Source organism: Phyllobates terribilis, unplaced genomic scaffold (assembly GCF_046119375.1).
Source record: "Phyllobates terribilis strain yellow unplaced genomic scaffold, ASM4611937v1 Scaffold_5__5_contigs__length_657084704, whole genome shotgun sequence".
NCBI lineage: Eukaryota > Metazoa > Chordata > Amphibia > Anura > Dendrobatidae > Phyllobates > Phyllobates terribilis.
The window spans coordinates 516,489,294-516,505,287 of NW_027362765.1; the positions used below are offsets into that span (position 1 = coordinate 516,489,294).

Consider the following 15,994-nt stretch of genomic DNA (forward strand, 5'->3'; position numbering starts at 1 on the left):
TAATACAGATCCTCACTAAACAAATCACAAATTTTTCAAATTGACTGATCCTGTAGAAATGTGTTAGAGTTGATATTCCCACTTCTAGCTCTCCTTAATGAAACTGTCTTTAGATGCAAAAAAAAAATAAATAAATAAAAAAAAATATATATATATATATATATATATATATATATATATATATATATATATAGATATATATATATACACACACACACACACACACAGTATAGCACCCAAGGTTGTGTTACATGGAGACACTTCGCAGAGCATTTTTAGTTTTAGCATAAAATATTGTATTTTTTTTAAATTAGTATGAAAAAATATAAAGTGAGATTTTTACGATAACCATGCTCATTATTAGATTTATTGCATATGCTTATTGGTACATTATAGGGTTTTAATGTAATAAAGACTAGAACAGTTAATAGATTATATTGCACAGCAAACAAATGATGAGAATCACGTTGGAAAGAAAGTCAGTGGCATTTTTTTTTCTCACCTTTTTGCGCTATCTGCAAAATATCACTATGTTATTAAAGCCTTTTACATTGTGGCACAATTTAATAAAGTGTGACAAACAAGCTTGGAAATTTTTTTTTACTCTTATAAATACACTCTTAGGCTTGAGTGCAGGATTGTCAGATGCGTTAGCCGACCATTCCCGTGATCTCACATTCTTCAGATGGATTATCTTTTTTGGTCACTGTGTAACTACAGGATTCCTCATTAAACTTAGCTTCACAAATCTGTTTATCAAATTTTGGTGTGTTTGTCCTGTAAAAAAAAAAAAAAAAAAAAACCTAAATAAGGCCATATCACACTGTAGATACATGCATTGTTTATGCTAGCAACAGATCAGTACAATGCAGAATATGTTGGTGCTTTTTAAGCAACGATAATTAAAACAAATTTGGTATTGTGTAATGGTATTATATACTGGAATTGCAGCAAGCCTTGTATGCGGGGACAGGTTTACAGGTTTTTTTTTGCAATGCTTTATAACTAGTTCCATTTAATACTATAAGTTGTCATTTCCATAAATGAGGACTTGATTTACAATTCTTTGAGTTTTATCCCAAATGATAATTTCAGATAATTTTATCAGCAGAAAAAAAAATGCAATATCATGTCTCAAAAGAACTGTATATAACAGGTCAACGTAAATTTTGAAGTATTGTAATTGTCAGTCCTATATTTCTTTAAAGTGGCATTTGTGCAAAAAAAAAAAATCTACATGTGTGCACATACATTCAAATGCTGGCAGTAGGGGTTATATGCAACTGACGACAGCAACAACTTATTTATACACTTACATTGAACAACACCCCATGCTCTCTTTGCCGCATGAGCATCTCTCACAGTTTGCAGTCCACACTTCCCCTATTAAGTAAGGTTTTCCCATGTGCTCACATACTAAAAGATGAGATAAAAAAAATTCAGGATGGAGCCAAACATGCCATTACATCATGCAGTCACAGGAGATTTACAGTGCATTCATCACCAGCTAGTGCTTGCTGTAACCTATAGTCAGCATCCCACTGTATTGTCAAATAAGGCCACGGCCCCACTATCCATATTTCTCAGAAGTGGGTGATAAATGCAGAATTGGTGAATTGTTTCTATTATACCTTTTCTCTGATTGGTCAGTATTTTTTCTCAGGAGTGAGAGCCAAAACCAGGTGAGGAACAATCAGAGAAAAGGTATAATAGAAACAAGTCACCAATTCTGCATTTATCACCCACTCCTGGTTTTGGCTCCCACTCCTGAGAAAAAATACTGACCGAATACTGATAGTTAAACTCTTTAGATGTAGTAGTGAATAATGATCATGGTGTTTAAGTGGTTAGGCAGAAACAGCCCTGTAACATGATAATGTGACAATGGGTTGATATGGCATTCACCCAACAAAGGCATGTGGAGATTGGAAGGTAAATTCATCACCTTCCTAACTACTTTCCTTTGTTGGCCATTATCCCCTTAGTGCTACATTACTTATCTGTCTTGATTACTTGTTAATAAGTGCTGCATTACAGATGCAAATGTAGCACCCTGAGGATTCGGCTGCTACAGGGGTATTGCACCTCAACCCAGAGGTGTGATATTCCACTCCCGGGTAAGGATGGAGTGTGGATCTGAGCTCGGTAGGCTGCATGCACTACACACATCCCATTTCCGAGGAACAGGCCGACGGTACTCCCACTTAGAAATGTGCAGGTACGACCGAGTCTGTTCCTGGCTGGAGTGGGAGGGGGGTGGTACATCCCAAGTAGTGTAGGGGCAGATAGGGGGAGCAGCCTGGGTAAAGATAGGAGCTCATTGGGTGCTGGTCACCTGAGCTCACACATAGAGGGTGTATATAAGGTGGGCACCAACTAAGATCAGGGTCAGATGCAGAGAGTCAGTCAGTCTGTCAGCCTTTGCAGAGGAGTCACAGGAAGAGGAGCAGAGCAGATCCAGAGAGAGAGAGAGGAGAAAGAAAGAGAGACCCAGAGGGGGAAACAGAAGAAAGGACTCTAAGACCCCAACTAAAAGCACCGGGTGAAGAGTCGGCATCAGGGTATCGGAACCCAAGCTGGTGGGGGCAAAAACACACCCCAGCCAGAGACCGGAGGCCGTGGGCAGCGTCTGCCACGGCCACCCACCACATCCACCACGAAGGCATACCACACGGAGGGTCAGGGAACCCAAGGCCAAGGGTCACCCAACAGAAGGCCCGAGGGAGCTGGACCTGGGTGGATCAATAGTGGGGACGGCCAGAGAAAGGACAGAAGGAGAGCTCAGGGTCACGCTCCGGACTCGCTTGGGGGTTGGCTGGATCCAGGACCTGGTGGACGCAGCACGGCTCGGGTGGTCACTAGCAGCTGGAGTGACCGGAACATCAGCAGTGAGTAAATACCCTAAACTGCACAACCCGACTCTGTCTTCCTTTAACATCTATGCTGCACCACTACAACCCCCATCCTCTGCACCTGACCCCCTGAGGCTATACCCCACCCGTTGGGGGTTATACCATCACAAGCTGCACCTACACCATCAGCCTCAGCGGACCCTGCTGCAGCGGCGGCCATAGTGACCGCAACACAACGGGTGGCGTAGTCGACACAAAAGAACTCTTAATAACATCTGTAGGACTGCCACATAACACTGAGCTTGACGCCCTGGGCACGGGGCCGGGTCACAGCCGCTCGGAGACTACAACCCCCCCCATCTGATCCGGTGCCGGGTATTCCCCTCAAAAAGGAATATGTCCCAGGGGGCGCGTCAACTTTGGCGTAGTCGGCAGGATTACGTGCCCGCAACACCCGGGTACTGCGTGCCTGAAGAAAAGTGCAAGTTTACCTCAGAAAGAAGTCTCCCGCCGGTTCCGGAGGGTCCACGCCATCGGACTCCATCACCAGTCGTTTCCCGCCGATTGTCCGCCATTTCCAACTTGTTCCCGCCATCTGCAGAGTTTCCCGCCACTGGGCGACGCTTCCCGCCAAAACCGCAGATTTCCCGCCTTGGAAGAGCAGCGGACGCCATTATGGGCGTGCCAAAGGAGGGCAGGAGGCCGCCTCCCATCGTGGGCCAGGACAGAAAATGGCGCCAAAAGTGGAAACCGCCCCCACCAACAGAGACTGTGATGCTGGAGGTGTCTGTCAGCGTGAAAGAACTACCCCTGGAGCTGACAGTCACCGAGTTGCCCCGGGACCGCCCTCGAAGTGGGAGGAGACGAAAGAAAAGAGCAAAGATGGGTGCCGCCTGGAGCAGTCTGGAGCGAGCGCACCCGGAGACAAGAAGTCTGGAGAGGGGTAGCAAAGAAGCTCACCCGGAGATGTCCAGGGAGCAGAGCAGCACCGGCCCGCTGGCCAGGAGCCTGCTGGAAGAAGAGCAGAGCAGCACCGACCCGTTGGTCAGGAGCCTGCTGGACACCACGACCCCACTAGGCCTAGTGGAGGTCCTTGCACAGCTCCTCCGAGACCGGGAGTGTGCGCAGACTGCCCTGGAGGGCCTCGCACGGAGGATGGCCCGGGTACAGCGCGAGATATTGGCGGAATGGAGCCGGGAGATGGCCCAGCAAGCTGAAACCAAGACGCAAGCTGAAACCAAGACCCGGAGCACGCCAGCCGAGATGAGGAAGGAGACCGCCTCTGAGGATGGCGCGGGAGGACCCAAGGCCGGAGACGGCGCCGAGAAGGGAGCCGAACGCATGGAGGCAGGTAAAGGGGACGCCTATACCCCAAGCCGTGACACCGCTTACCTGCCCCAGCTCCCCGTCGCAGAGCCCGAAAGTCCCCCTGCTGTGCCCGAAAACGCCATGTCACCGACGCAGACTAGGCCCCAACCGGAAGCCGCCGCCGCGACCCCTGTGACGTCACGCGTCTCGACCCGGGGCGTGACAAAGCAGGAAATACCACCAGCCTGGTCGCAAGGCCTAGTACCCCCGGGCGCCGAATCACCAACAGCGCCCCCTACCTCCGCGGAGCCTCCGGCCTGGCCGCAAGGCCAGGTAGCCCAGGGCGCCGCTGTCCTAACGGTGCCCTTCACCTTCCAGGTGCCCCAGGCCTGGCCGCAAGGCCTGGGCAACCCGGGCGCCACCACCACCGCGCCCGCACCCGCAAAACCAAGGGTGCCGCGTCTGGGAGAGGACTTGTTTGCCCAGCACACGTGGCCGGACGGGCAGCCTTTCATCTGGCCCCAGAAGTATCACGAACTGGAGCACCAGAGGAGGGTTGGGGCCATGTGTGCACCCCTGATTCCGGCTCCGAAGCCCGAAATAAGGATCTCGCCCCCGCTAGCGGAAGCACAGTTTGAGTGGGACCCCACCGGAGAAGATCTAATGGGGTTCACTCAGGAAACTAGGGCAGCTGCAGCAGAGCGTGCGGAGTGCTGCCGCCAACAGCTCGAGGAGTTTGCGAGGGAGCGGAGAGAGAGGCGGGTCCGGGAACAACAGGCCCAAATAAGGAGCGCCGAGCAAAAGAGCCGGACCAGGAGGGACCCCCGTGCAGCGCACAGTCCCCGTACCACCGGGACTGTAATCAAGTTCAACCAGCAGCATGGGTGGGGCTTCATTCGAGACAACAACACCCCCGGCGACGTCTTTGTCACGCGCAGAGACGTGGAGTCCCATCTGCCGGAGGGGCACAGAGGTCGTGACCTCTACATCGGAGACGAGGTCACCTTCACCCGGCACAAGTGTGCCAAAGGACCTTACGCCCTCCACGTACACCGCCTGACGGAGGAGGAGTTGCGGTGCGAGGAGGAGGAGCAAGAGGACCCGGACGGGTCTGAAGTAACAACCAGCTGTAAGCAAAGAGCAGGAGGAAGACGCCGTTGAGTGCGGCAGAGCAAGTGATGTAAATAGTTACCCGACCGGGTACCAAAGAAACTGTTGATACATATATATATAGTCCCCGTTGGGACCAGCAAGTGTGAACTGTTTACCCGTTAACCCCTTAATCCCACAGGCTGAGGACTGTGAGCAGCCATTCCCTTCCCTCTACCTGGCCGAGGACTGAGAGCGGCCAACTTCCCCTGTATATAGTTGCGCTTCCTAAAGCGCCCCCTACCGGTTTTATAGGAAAACCAGTTTTTCTAAGAGACTGTCGCACTTTTCCCGGACACACGTTGCACAGTGACCGGAGGAGGAGCCTGAGACGACGAGAAAGTTTTATCTGCTAAGATATGTTATTTATATATGTTTTATATGAAAAAAAAAAAAAATTGTATGTTTTGGTGTTTTTGTCTTTACAGCCCGAGGACGTGCTGTGATTTACCAGGGGGGAATGTAGCACCCTGAGGATTCGGCTGCTACAGGGGTATTGCACCTCAACCCAGAGGTGTGATATTCCACTCCCGGGTAAGGATGGAGTGTGGAACTGAGCTCGGTAGGCTGCATGCACTACACACATCCCATTTCCGAGGAACAGGCCGACGGTACTCCCACTTAGAAATGTGCAGGTACGACCGAGTCTGTTCCTGGCTGGAGTGGGAGGGGGGTGGTACATCCCAAGTAGTGTAGGGGCAGATAGGGGGAGCAGCCTGGGTAAAGATAGGAGCTCATTGGGTGCTGGTCACCTGAGCTCACACATAGAGGGTGTATATAAGGTGGGCACCAACTAAGATCAGGGTCAGATGCAGAGAGTCAGTCAGTCTGTCAGCCTTTGCAGAGGAGTCACAGGAAGAGGAGCAGAGCAGATCCAGAGAGAGAGAGAGGAGAAAGAAAGAGAGACCCAGAGGGGGAAACAGAAGAAAGGACTCTAAGACCCCAACTAAAAGCACCGGGTGAAGAGTCGGCATCAGGGTATCGGAACCCAAGCTGGTGGGGGCAAAAACACACCCCAGCCAGAGACCGGAGGCCGTGGGCAGCGTCTGCCACGGCCACCCACCACATCCACCACGAAGGCATACCACACGGAGGGTCAGGGAACCCAAGGCCAAGGGTCACCCAACAGAAGGCCCGAGGGAGCTGGACCTGGGTGGATCAATAGTGGGGACGGCCAGAGAAAGGACAGAAGGAGAGCTCAGGGTCACGCTCCGGACTCGCTTGGGGGTTGGCTGGATCCAGGACCTGGTGGACGCAGCACGGCTCGGGTGGTCACTAGCAGCTGGAGTGACCGGAACATCAGCAGTGAGTAAATACCCTAAACTGCACAACCCGACTCTGTCTTCCTTTAACATCTATGCTGCACCACTACAACCCCCATCCTCTGCACCTGACCCCCTGAGGCTATACCCCACCCGTTGGGGGTTATACCATCACAAGCTGCACCTACACCATCAGCCTCAGCGGACCCTGCTGCAGCGGCGGCCATAGTGACCGCAACACAACGGGTGGCGTAGTCGACACAAAAGAACTCTTAATAACATCTGTAGGACTGCCACATAACACTGAGCTTGACGCCCTGGGCACGGGGCCGGGTCACAGCCGCTCGGAGACTACAACCCCCCCATCTGATCCGGTGCCGGGTATTCCCCTCAAAAAGGAATATGTCCCAGGGGGCGCGTCACAAACATCATGGTCACCACATAGGTGCTGCTTCTGTACTAGTGTAAATAACGTCAGGACCATGACTAATCTGCACTACCTGGAAGCCTGCCTAAAATGGCAGAGTTCTCTTGTAGACACCTTCCTGTGAATTTTTTGTAACCTAACCCATGTCTTGCAGTGTTCTAATAGTGGCTCTTTAAGAATGTAATAAACAGCAGGCCATCCTAGTCAGGTGTCAGGATGGACTGCAATTTGAAGAAACATAGCTCCCAAGACCTATGTGCAGACTGGAGTGGGAGCCCTGGGAATCACTTAACTCTGCTCAAGATCAGTGATGAAAATATCAGAATTAAGTTTAGCTGGTTGGTTTGAACATCAGTCAGTCTCATGTGGCTACTTGGAAAAATGAATTGCCCACTCCTAGTCTAAGGTTACGTGCACACAATGTGGCCAATTTATTATGAGGCACACTACTTATGAATTCAGAGCATCTTATTAATGGCGTGCTCCTCATTAAGGACTGGAGTAACAGTTCTGGCTTACAAAAATGCTGGCATCTTCGTTGAAGTCAACGGGTGGGCTCAGTCATGCCCCTTTCTGGCATCAAAACACTGAAAGTCGCGAGACTATGCGTACGCAAAAATTTGGCAACTTTTCTCCCAGAGGTCTCACACCTGACATGCTCCCCATAAATAGTTGAACTTTATTTTAAATGCATATACAGGAGATCACAATTTAATTTGTTACCTGCGGTTCTTGTTTTCCAATCAAATTTTGGTTTACCAACGTAGCACTGAGCACTCGACAGTGCAACAGAGACTGTGAGCACAACACCGAGAGCCAGAAGAACTTTCTGCAACAAAGAATCAGGGACAATACAGAACGGTTAGATAATATCATAATAAGCAACCGTCTTCTAAACCCAATATTCTATTCCCCCCAACCCACCCCACAAAACAAACACCTTATTTACATAATTTCTAAAAAGAGGTCAGTATGGACATTATGAATTTTCTACTGTATTATGGAACTGCCTTTCAAAGTTTAAAGTAAATACAAATTTGTGTCCATATAGCAGCCTTAAATCCTAGTCCAATTAGTGTGACTAAATGTAAAAGCATGGCAGAATTTGCAGCAGCAAAATGTGCAACATTACTTATCATGTGAAACTAATCTACTACTGTTTGATTATACAGGATGGTTTGCTATAAATAACACAAAGCATCACAAATTTTATAGTTTAACCTCATTTTTAACCAATTGGAGTTGCCTCCTAAAGTTATTATATGTTGTTCTGTAATCAGCCTTCCGATTCAGAAAGAAGGCTGAGTTCAGAAGTACAGTCAGGCTGCAACAGAGAATCACTATACAGATTTTCAGCACTGTACAACTACACGGGTGTTTTACTTTCAATATCTGACATTCCCAGTAAACTGGGAGTTTGCAGCTAGTTCTTGGGTGGATGGAAAGAAAAATTTACAATAAAGAAATTTTATCATTAGACCCCTTTAAGAAATAATGCAAATGTACAGTCACTTGGAAATAGATATATAGTAAATTAGTGCCTCCCAATTCACTTTGGCTACGTGATTTACCATGCAAATAGGCAGCGTGTCCGAAACTCTTAACACGTCAGGATGACAATCAGAATGTCAGATATTGAAAGTAAAACACCCTTGGAGTTTGTGTGCTAACTAAGCAAAATTAAAAAAATATATATTCTACTTCTATTGGGATTTGAACCAAGACACTTTAGTTTCAGAGGCTGATGCTTTACCATTAAGCCATCAGGTCAAGTGATAGTGACTGGTAGCTTTTCTTGTCTTATGAGATCAACCATGAAAATACTCAGGGTGACTAAAAGTCATTGTGATTCTGATGTTTGAAGAAAGTCACACATCAGACTCACACATCAAAATCATACATCATTTGAATTTGGCTTGAAGGAGGTATTTGTTAAAATCCTAATGAGTTTCAAACAGGTTTGCACTGAAAATCCCATAACCAAATAGAATGCCTAGATTTCTTCAACTGAGTTCATAGCTCAATGGTTAGTACACTGGCTTATAGACGTAGAGTGTTGGGTTCAAGTCCCATCAGCGAAAAGTGACACTGTACAGATGGTTTCTATCAGAGATCAACAGTCCTCCACTCTGCTCTACCTGAACAATGGAGTTTGTAATTACTAGGCACAACAAAGCTGAGAATAGCATCTGAGGAGTGCTGAGCTGTGTTTGATGCTTGCTGCTGACAGATCAATGAAGCAAAACTGCAAATGATACTGATGCATATGGCAGTGGATTATCTTTGTCTTATACATAAAAACAGCATTTGCAGTTTCACATCACTGATCTATCATAAATAGGCATCAATCACAGCTCAGCCTTGCTTTTGTAAGCTCTGCAGTTCCTAGCTATTAGAAGCCTCATAGCATAGGCATAACAGAGCACAGTCTGGAAACCAGCTAACAAATCAGTTATGTAAAAACACACATGCACAGTGTTGAACTGGGTTGTCAATGGTCCATTAGTAAATATACTCTGGGGGCCACTGTTCAGCTACATGCAAATATTACATTACCCTCATTTACAATTTTACCTATGCTACTATATAATAAATTTGGTAGTTTTTTAAATTAATGATGGGATGCTGTCTATGTCCTTACATAGAAAATCAAGTGCATTATGCCAACTACTGCTCATATAGGATGCTAAATGACTTATTCCTGCATAGATATAAGATATGTGTCAGCTCATTTGGGTGATTTAGTTGTGTATACCTGTATTCACATCAGTGTAACACTGTCCTTGTTGTAAATAGATTTTACTTCTTAAGGCTGTGTGCCCACGATGCGTTTTTTAAGCGTTTCCGGAGTGGCAAAAACACTGCAGAAACACTTAAAAAACGCATGGTAGAAGGCCTGCCATGTTCCCCAATGATAATCCGCATGTGCTGTGCACATGCTGCGGAAGTTTCCGCTTTTGATTATCATTGCGGAAAAAAACGCAGCATTACCAATTATTTTGCAGAAGTGCTGCGTTTTTGCTGCCATTGACTTGCATTAGAATGCATGGATTACGCATCACTGTATATGTAGATGCGCAATCCACGCGTTCCAATGTGCGGATGGTACCCAGGTCTAGAGGAGAGGAGACTCTCCTCCGGACCCGTGTACCATAGAAACTGTGGAAAAAAGAATAAAATAAAAAATAAATATTATACTTACCTTCCGATGGCCCCCGGTGCACTTCTCCTCTCATGCCGGCAAATCGCAATGGACTGAAGCACCTGCGCTGACGTCATAGTCATGTGACGGGTCACGCGATGCTGACGTTGGCAGGTCCTTCAGTGCAGTGTACCATGATCTGCTGGCAGTCAGCACCGAGTGAAGCAAGACTGCGGGGGGCCATCGGAAGGTAAGTATAGATTTATTTTTTATTTTTATACATTCTCTCGGGTCACACTATATAAATCCATGCCGTTTGCATGGATTTATATAGTGTGACCAAGTTGACAAGCACTTTCCAAGTGATGCTAAAATCGCTTGGAAAGCGCTTGTCAACCCGCATGCGTAAATGCATGTGAAGAACGCTTCACATCCGCATGTCCCTGGCAGGAAAAACGCATGTACAATCCGCATGTACAATCCGCATGCGTTTTTTCTGCCAGGGAGATGCAGAAACGCTCAGGAAAAATCCGGAGCATTTCTGCATCGTGGGCACATAGCCTTACAATGATGTGGTTATCTGGCCACAAGATGTTACTGTTGCCTAAGTATTGTTGAAAGACTGTGATGTAAATAGAATTGTCAGGGGAGAGATTACAGTCTAACTCATGGGGGACACAGGAAGAGTACGGGCAGACAAATTGAGAGCAGTCTGGAGATGTCCGAAACAGTGAAAGGACGCACTGGAAGGGAATCCAGTAGCATCTGCTAATGGTAACATCCCACCAACACGAGAGAAGCGGTAGATTGGAGCTGAACTTGATTGTGACCAGAACCTCTCCATGTTTGAGAAGATTCCTGTCAGGAATGCTGTTAAGAGACGATAAAGGCCAGTACCCACAGTCAGAGGTGAAGGATGCCGCTGGAGCCACAAGCATCAATGGTACCGCTTACCAGTTGGAACCACACATCACATAACATTTTGGTGCCAAAATATTTTAGGCTGAAATATAGCCTGTAGGTAGATAGTCAGGCATATTGACTGGTTCAGAACATGCTTATTGCTAACCATCAGCATCCAGGACTTCCGGATTTGCTGCCACGTTTTCTGTTTGATTAATAACTAAAAATCCAAATCCACTCTTAGTTGCCAACACGGCACAAATTGGACTCCGGATCAAGCTTGAACTTAATTCTGTTTCAAGAGAAAGTTTCTGCGGAGCATTATACTATTGGGCAGTTATTTAACTACAATAGAGTTAATTCATGTCTAAACAGTACTGATGAGCAAGCATGCATTGTTAACCCTTTCAGTGAGCACACTCGGGTGCTCGCTGAGTATTTGCGGTGTGCTCGCCATCTATGTTAGTGTCTCCACGGCTGCATGTGTCACGACTGTTAAATAGCTGTAATACATGCAGGGATTGCCTAACAAACAGGCAATCCCTCCATGTGTCACCGCTGTTTAACAGCCGTGACACATGCAGCCGCGGCGACACCAACATAGATGCCGAGCTTGCCGCAAATAGCCGACAAGCACCCGAGCGTTATCACTACTAAACAGCCATCATAGTATTTTTTTGGGTATCTTCTATGCAGTTGAGGATGGACTATTCCTCTGCGCGTACTGAAGACCTCACAGGAAGGGAGAGGGAAATTTGGTTGGGGAAATAGAGCAAAATGTTAATAAGATTGTAAACCTCAGTGCTGTACCGCAGGCTATCCTCTACGTTGCACTCATACAATTAATCCATTCCCGTGTAAACTGGTAGCAGCGGGCCGGTTTAGACAATAGGCAAATTTGTACAGAAAAGAGTAAATACTGATCACTTGAGTGCCACGCTGTATAGCACAGTGGTTTCACCCATTTGGCAAATGTATGCAGAATGTTATGTATGTTTTCTATTTCTACTGTTAAAAGACTCATTTAAATAAGTAAAATAGTTTTTCAGGAATGAACTGTGTAAGATTGTTTTTTCTCGTCCGTGACTCCGCCGATCCTGAAGAACACTCCCTGTTCTCGACTTACATAGATACCCACCGGGGTTTCACCTATTCCCCTGTGGGCCATTCCAAGCTGCTCATGCAGATATTATGATGTAGATAGGAGAAGATAAAATCGGACTGACAGACTACTTATCAGGCAATACACTGAATAAAATAATCAAATGTGTTCTAAGTGTAGAATATACTATATGTCATTGTGGAACCCATAACAGAGCTATGATGAAAGCCAACGGAGAGAGAGAAAGAATGCTAACTGCGCATGCTTAGTCAGAAGCGGTGGAACTGCAGCAAAATGGATTCAAGCAATTGGAAGGTAAATAGAGACTGGAGGGGTATCCTTGTGGGTGTGATATGAGCAAAGCAATGCAGATTTAACAATAAGTTATAACAGCACAAAAGAATAACTAGACTACTAATTTACATTATTATAAGACTACACTATGATTTTGGGAGTGTCCCTTTGATAAAAGACTGTTGGTTCTCTCTCTCCTTACATGTCCTCTTTCTGCTTTTATGCTAAATTGTGATAGATAGCCTAGTTTACATAGTGCCTGGATGGTACATTTTATCTTTCTATAAAGGGGTTGTCCACTACTTTGACATTGATGCACTATCCAAAGGATAGGGCATCAATGTATGATCGCCCGGGGTCCCGAAAGCGGCACCCCCGCCGATCAGCTGCTATCGGTGGTGGCGGCCGCCGACCGGAAGTCCTTACTTGCAGTGCTTGACGGTCAAGTTGTAGTGGGCGGCGTTTGTTAGTGCTCATCCGCCTCCTATTCAACTGAATGGGAGGTGGATGTGCAGTACCCCGCGGCGGCCACTACAGATGGACAGCCAAGCCCCGCAGACAAGGACTTCCGGCCGGTGGCCGCTGCCACTGCCACCAATAACAGCTGATCAGCGGGGGTGCCGCTTGCGGGACCCCGACCGATCATACATTGATGCCCTATCTTATGGATAGGGCATCAAAGTCAAAGTAGTGGACAACTTCTTTAAGGAAGAGCTAAAAGAGCTAACAAATAAGGAAGTCAGTGTCTGCCCCTGGGCAGGTATCTATGGTCTTACTGTACAGAATATCCTAATCTGTTATAGTTTCTCACTCTTTCTTGATATCACTTTAGATATTTCTCTATCTCTATCTTTCTCGAGATACAGCAGAGTGTTGTGTGAGTAACCAACTCCAAGAACTAGGCAGGTATTTTGCGCAACTAAATCCTTGGACCATTAGCACTTCAAGAATCACTTCTACCAGTCTAATATAGGCTCTGAATGGGTCCAGATTGCTATATTGGTCCTCCTGAGCAGCAGGGGCTAGCTGGCAAGTTTTGGCCTAGGGGGAAAGCACACAGCAGTTGCCCATGAGCAGCGGCACATCTTTTTTGTATTTAACTATGGCTTCTTCATAAAGGGAGTAGAGGTTACAAGACTTTAAAAAGATAAAGCTGGAGTAATGATGGGGTAGATGTAGTCAAATGCCAACTAGATTCTCATCCACTTCTTGCAGAGAGCTACTCAGAGAGGAGTCTGACACTCTAGTCGGCATGTGACCAGAACTATACACACTCATACTTGCGATCACTACGCTGGCAATATAGAGGAATCGTGACAGTGTGTGCACAGCGCTCTATCACGATTCAGCAATCTGCAGTGACAGAGGGATTACAGAAATTTGAGCTCTGAAAAGTGTGTCAGAAACAAATAGTATGCAGCTGGTAAATTGCATGATGTCTTCAGAATTGATTAATATATTCTTGCCTCTATTGTAAAATAGACAAAATTGTCCACATAAATGTCAGTGCAGTGTATGTAATTTTATTAATACACTCATCTACCACCGCCTTCTTCGGGACCAGCGCCGTTCTGCTCCTCTTCTCAGTGATGTCACCGCTCTGCAGATTCTCTGGGTCACTCGGAGCTCTGCGTGACCTGGAAGTGACTTTTACAATATAAGTCTATGGAGTATAAGAATGAGGCTCATAACAAGGGTCCATAGATTTACATCGTAAAAGAGATTTCCACGTCACATAAAACATGAGGTGAGCCAGAGAGTCTGAAGAGCGGTGACGTCACTCAGAAGAGGAGCAGAACGGTGCTGGAGACTGGAGAAGATGCTAAGTGAGTATATTAACACAGTCACACTACGGTACACTAACATTTACACAGAATCGGGAGGGGGGAGTTAATTGGAGACTACTTTAAAGCAGAATATAAGTGACTACAATCATATCCTTTACTTGTTGTAGACCTGGTTACATTTAGATATAAGAAGACAGGAGAATATGTGACTGGTGAATGATATATCAATGACATATCCTGTATAACATCTAATGTCTGTGCACATAGTATATTACACCAGTATACAGGAGAATACATGACTGGTATATAATACACTGACTGCAGACATCAGATGGTATATACAGGGGAATATGTGACTGTTGTATTTTATACTATGAATGCAAAACATCAGATGGTGTATATACCGGATAATATGTGACTTGTATAATATCTGATGTTTGTACCCATAGTATAATATACTGTATATCAGTCAGGTATTATCCTGTATATGACATTGGATGTCTGTGCACATAGGATATCGCATACAGTAGACAGATTAGTATATGATATACTGACTACAGACATTAGATGTCATATACATGACAATATGTGATGGTATATAATGTACTATTAGTACAGATATCACACCAGTCACATATTACCCAGTATATAACATCTGATGTTTATGTTCATACCACATACAGAATACAGGATAATATGCGACTGATATATGATACACTGTGACTAGATACCAGATGTCATATACAGGACAGTGTGTGACTGGTATATATTATAAATGCAGAACATCAGATGTTATAGAAATCACATATTATCCTGTATACACCATAAGATGTCTGTGCACATAATATACTCTATACAGTATATAGGAGAATATGTGACTGGTATATGATATACTGTGACTACAGACATCCAATGTTATATTATAAGTACAGAATATCAGATATTATTCAATCACATATTATATAACATTGAATGTTTCTGCACATAAGATACCACATATAGTGTACAGATTAGTATATGAAAGGGGTTGGCAATTAATTTTCCTCACGGGACACATGAGAAACCATGACTGTTGTGGAAGCCGAAATAATAGACTGAAATTAATTCTGCTCAATATTGCCATTAACATATTAAATTATTATTTATTTTATATTAATATTTTTGAGCAGAACTAAGTATGCTGACACACCCCCATACATTCAGTATGAGCCCATAGACAGTCCCCTCTATACAATATGAGCCCACATAGACTCTCTATATATAGTATGAGCCCCCATATAGCACTCTATATACAGTGTTAGTCCTCACAGAGCCTCTCTATACAGTGTGAGTCTTCACATCGCCTCTATATACAGTATGAACCCCCACATAACCTCCCTACCTACAGTGTGAGCCATCACATAGCCCTCTATATACTGTATGAACCCACGTAGCCTTTCTAGATACAGTATGAGCCACCACATAGCCCTCTCTACACAGTGTGAGCCCTCACATAGCCTCCCTATCTACAGTCTGTGACCTCACATAGCCCCTTGCATAAAGTATGAGCCCCCACATATCTTCTCTATATACAGTATGGATCCCCACTTATTCTTTCTATATACAGTATGAGCCTCCACATAGCATCAGCTGCACACTCTGATTTGCTGATTGGTGGAAGGAGCCGGCGACCCTGTCTTTTCCGAAATGTATTTGACGCGCCCCTGGGCCTCTGTCGCGCTGCGTTGCGCACGCGGGAGCTTACCCGGAGCCGGATCTGTTGAGGGTT

At 45.8% G+C, this 15,994-nt stretch overlaps 1 protein-coding gene across 1 annotated transcript in view; it reads right to left on the reverse strand.

The window, feature by feature from the left end:
* Positions 1–336: 336 nt before the first annotated feature.
* LOC141271311 (beta-microseminoprotein-like) overlaps positions 337–15,994 on the reverse strand; it is a 75,616-nt gene continuing 59,958 nt past the window's right edge. Inside the window, exons 2-4 of the mRNA XM_073681423.1 lie at positions 7,722–7,827; positions 1,317–1,416; positions 337–777 (exon numbers count right to left, since the gene is read on the reverse strand). Of these exons, the coding sequence (XP_073537524.1) occupies positions 651–777; positions 1,317–1,416; positions 7,722–7,827 (333 nt within the window). The 3' untranslated portion in view covers positions 337–650. The remainder of the gene's footprint in view (positions 778–1,316; positions 1,417–7,721; positions 7,828–15,994) is intronic.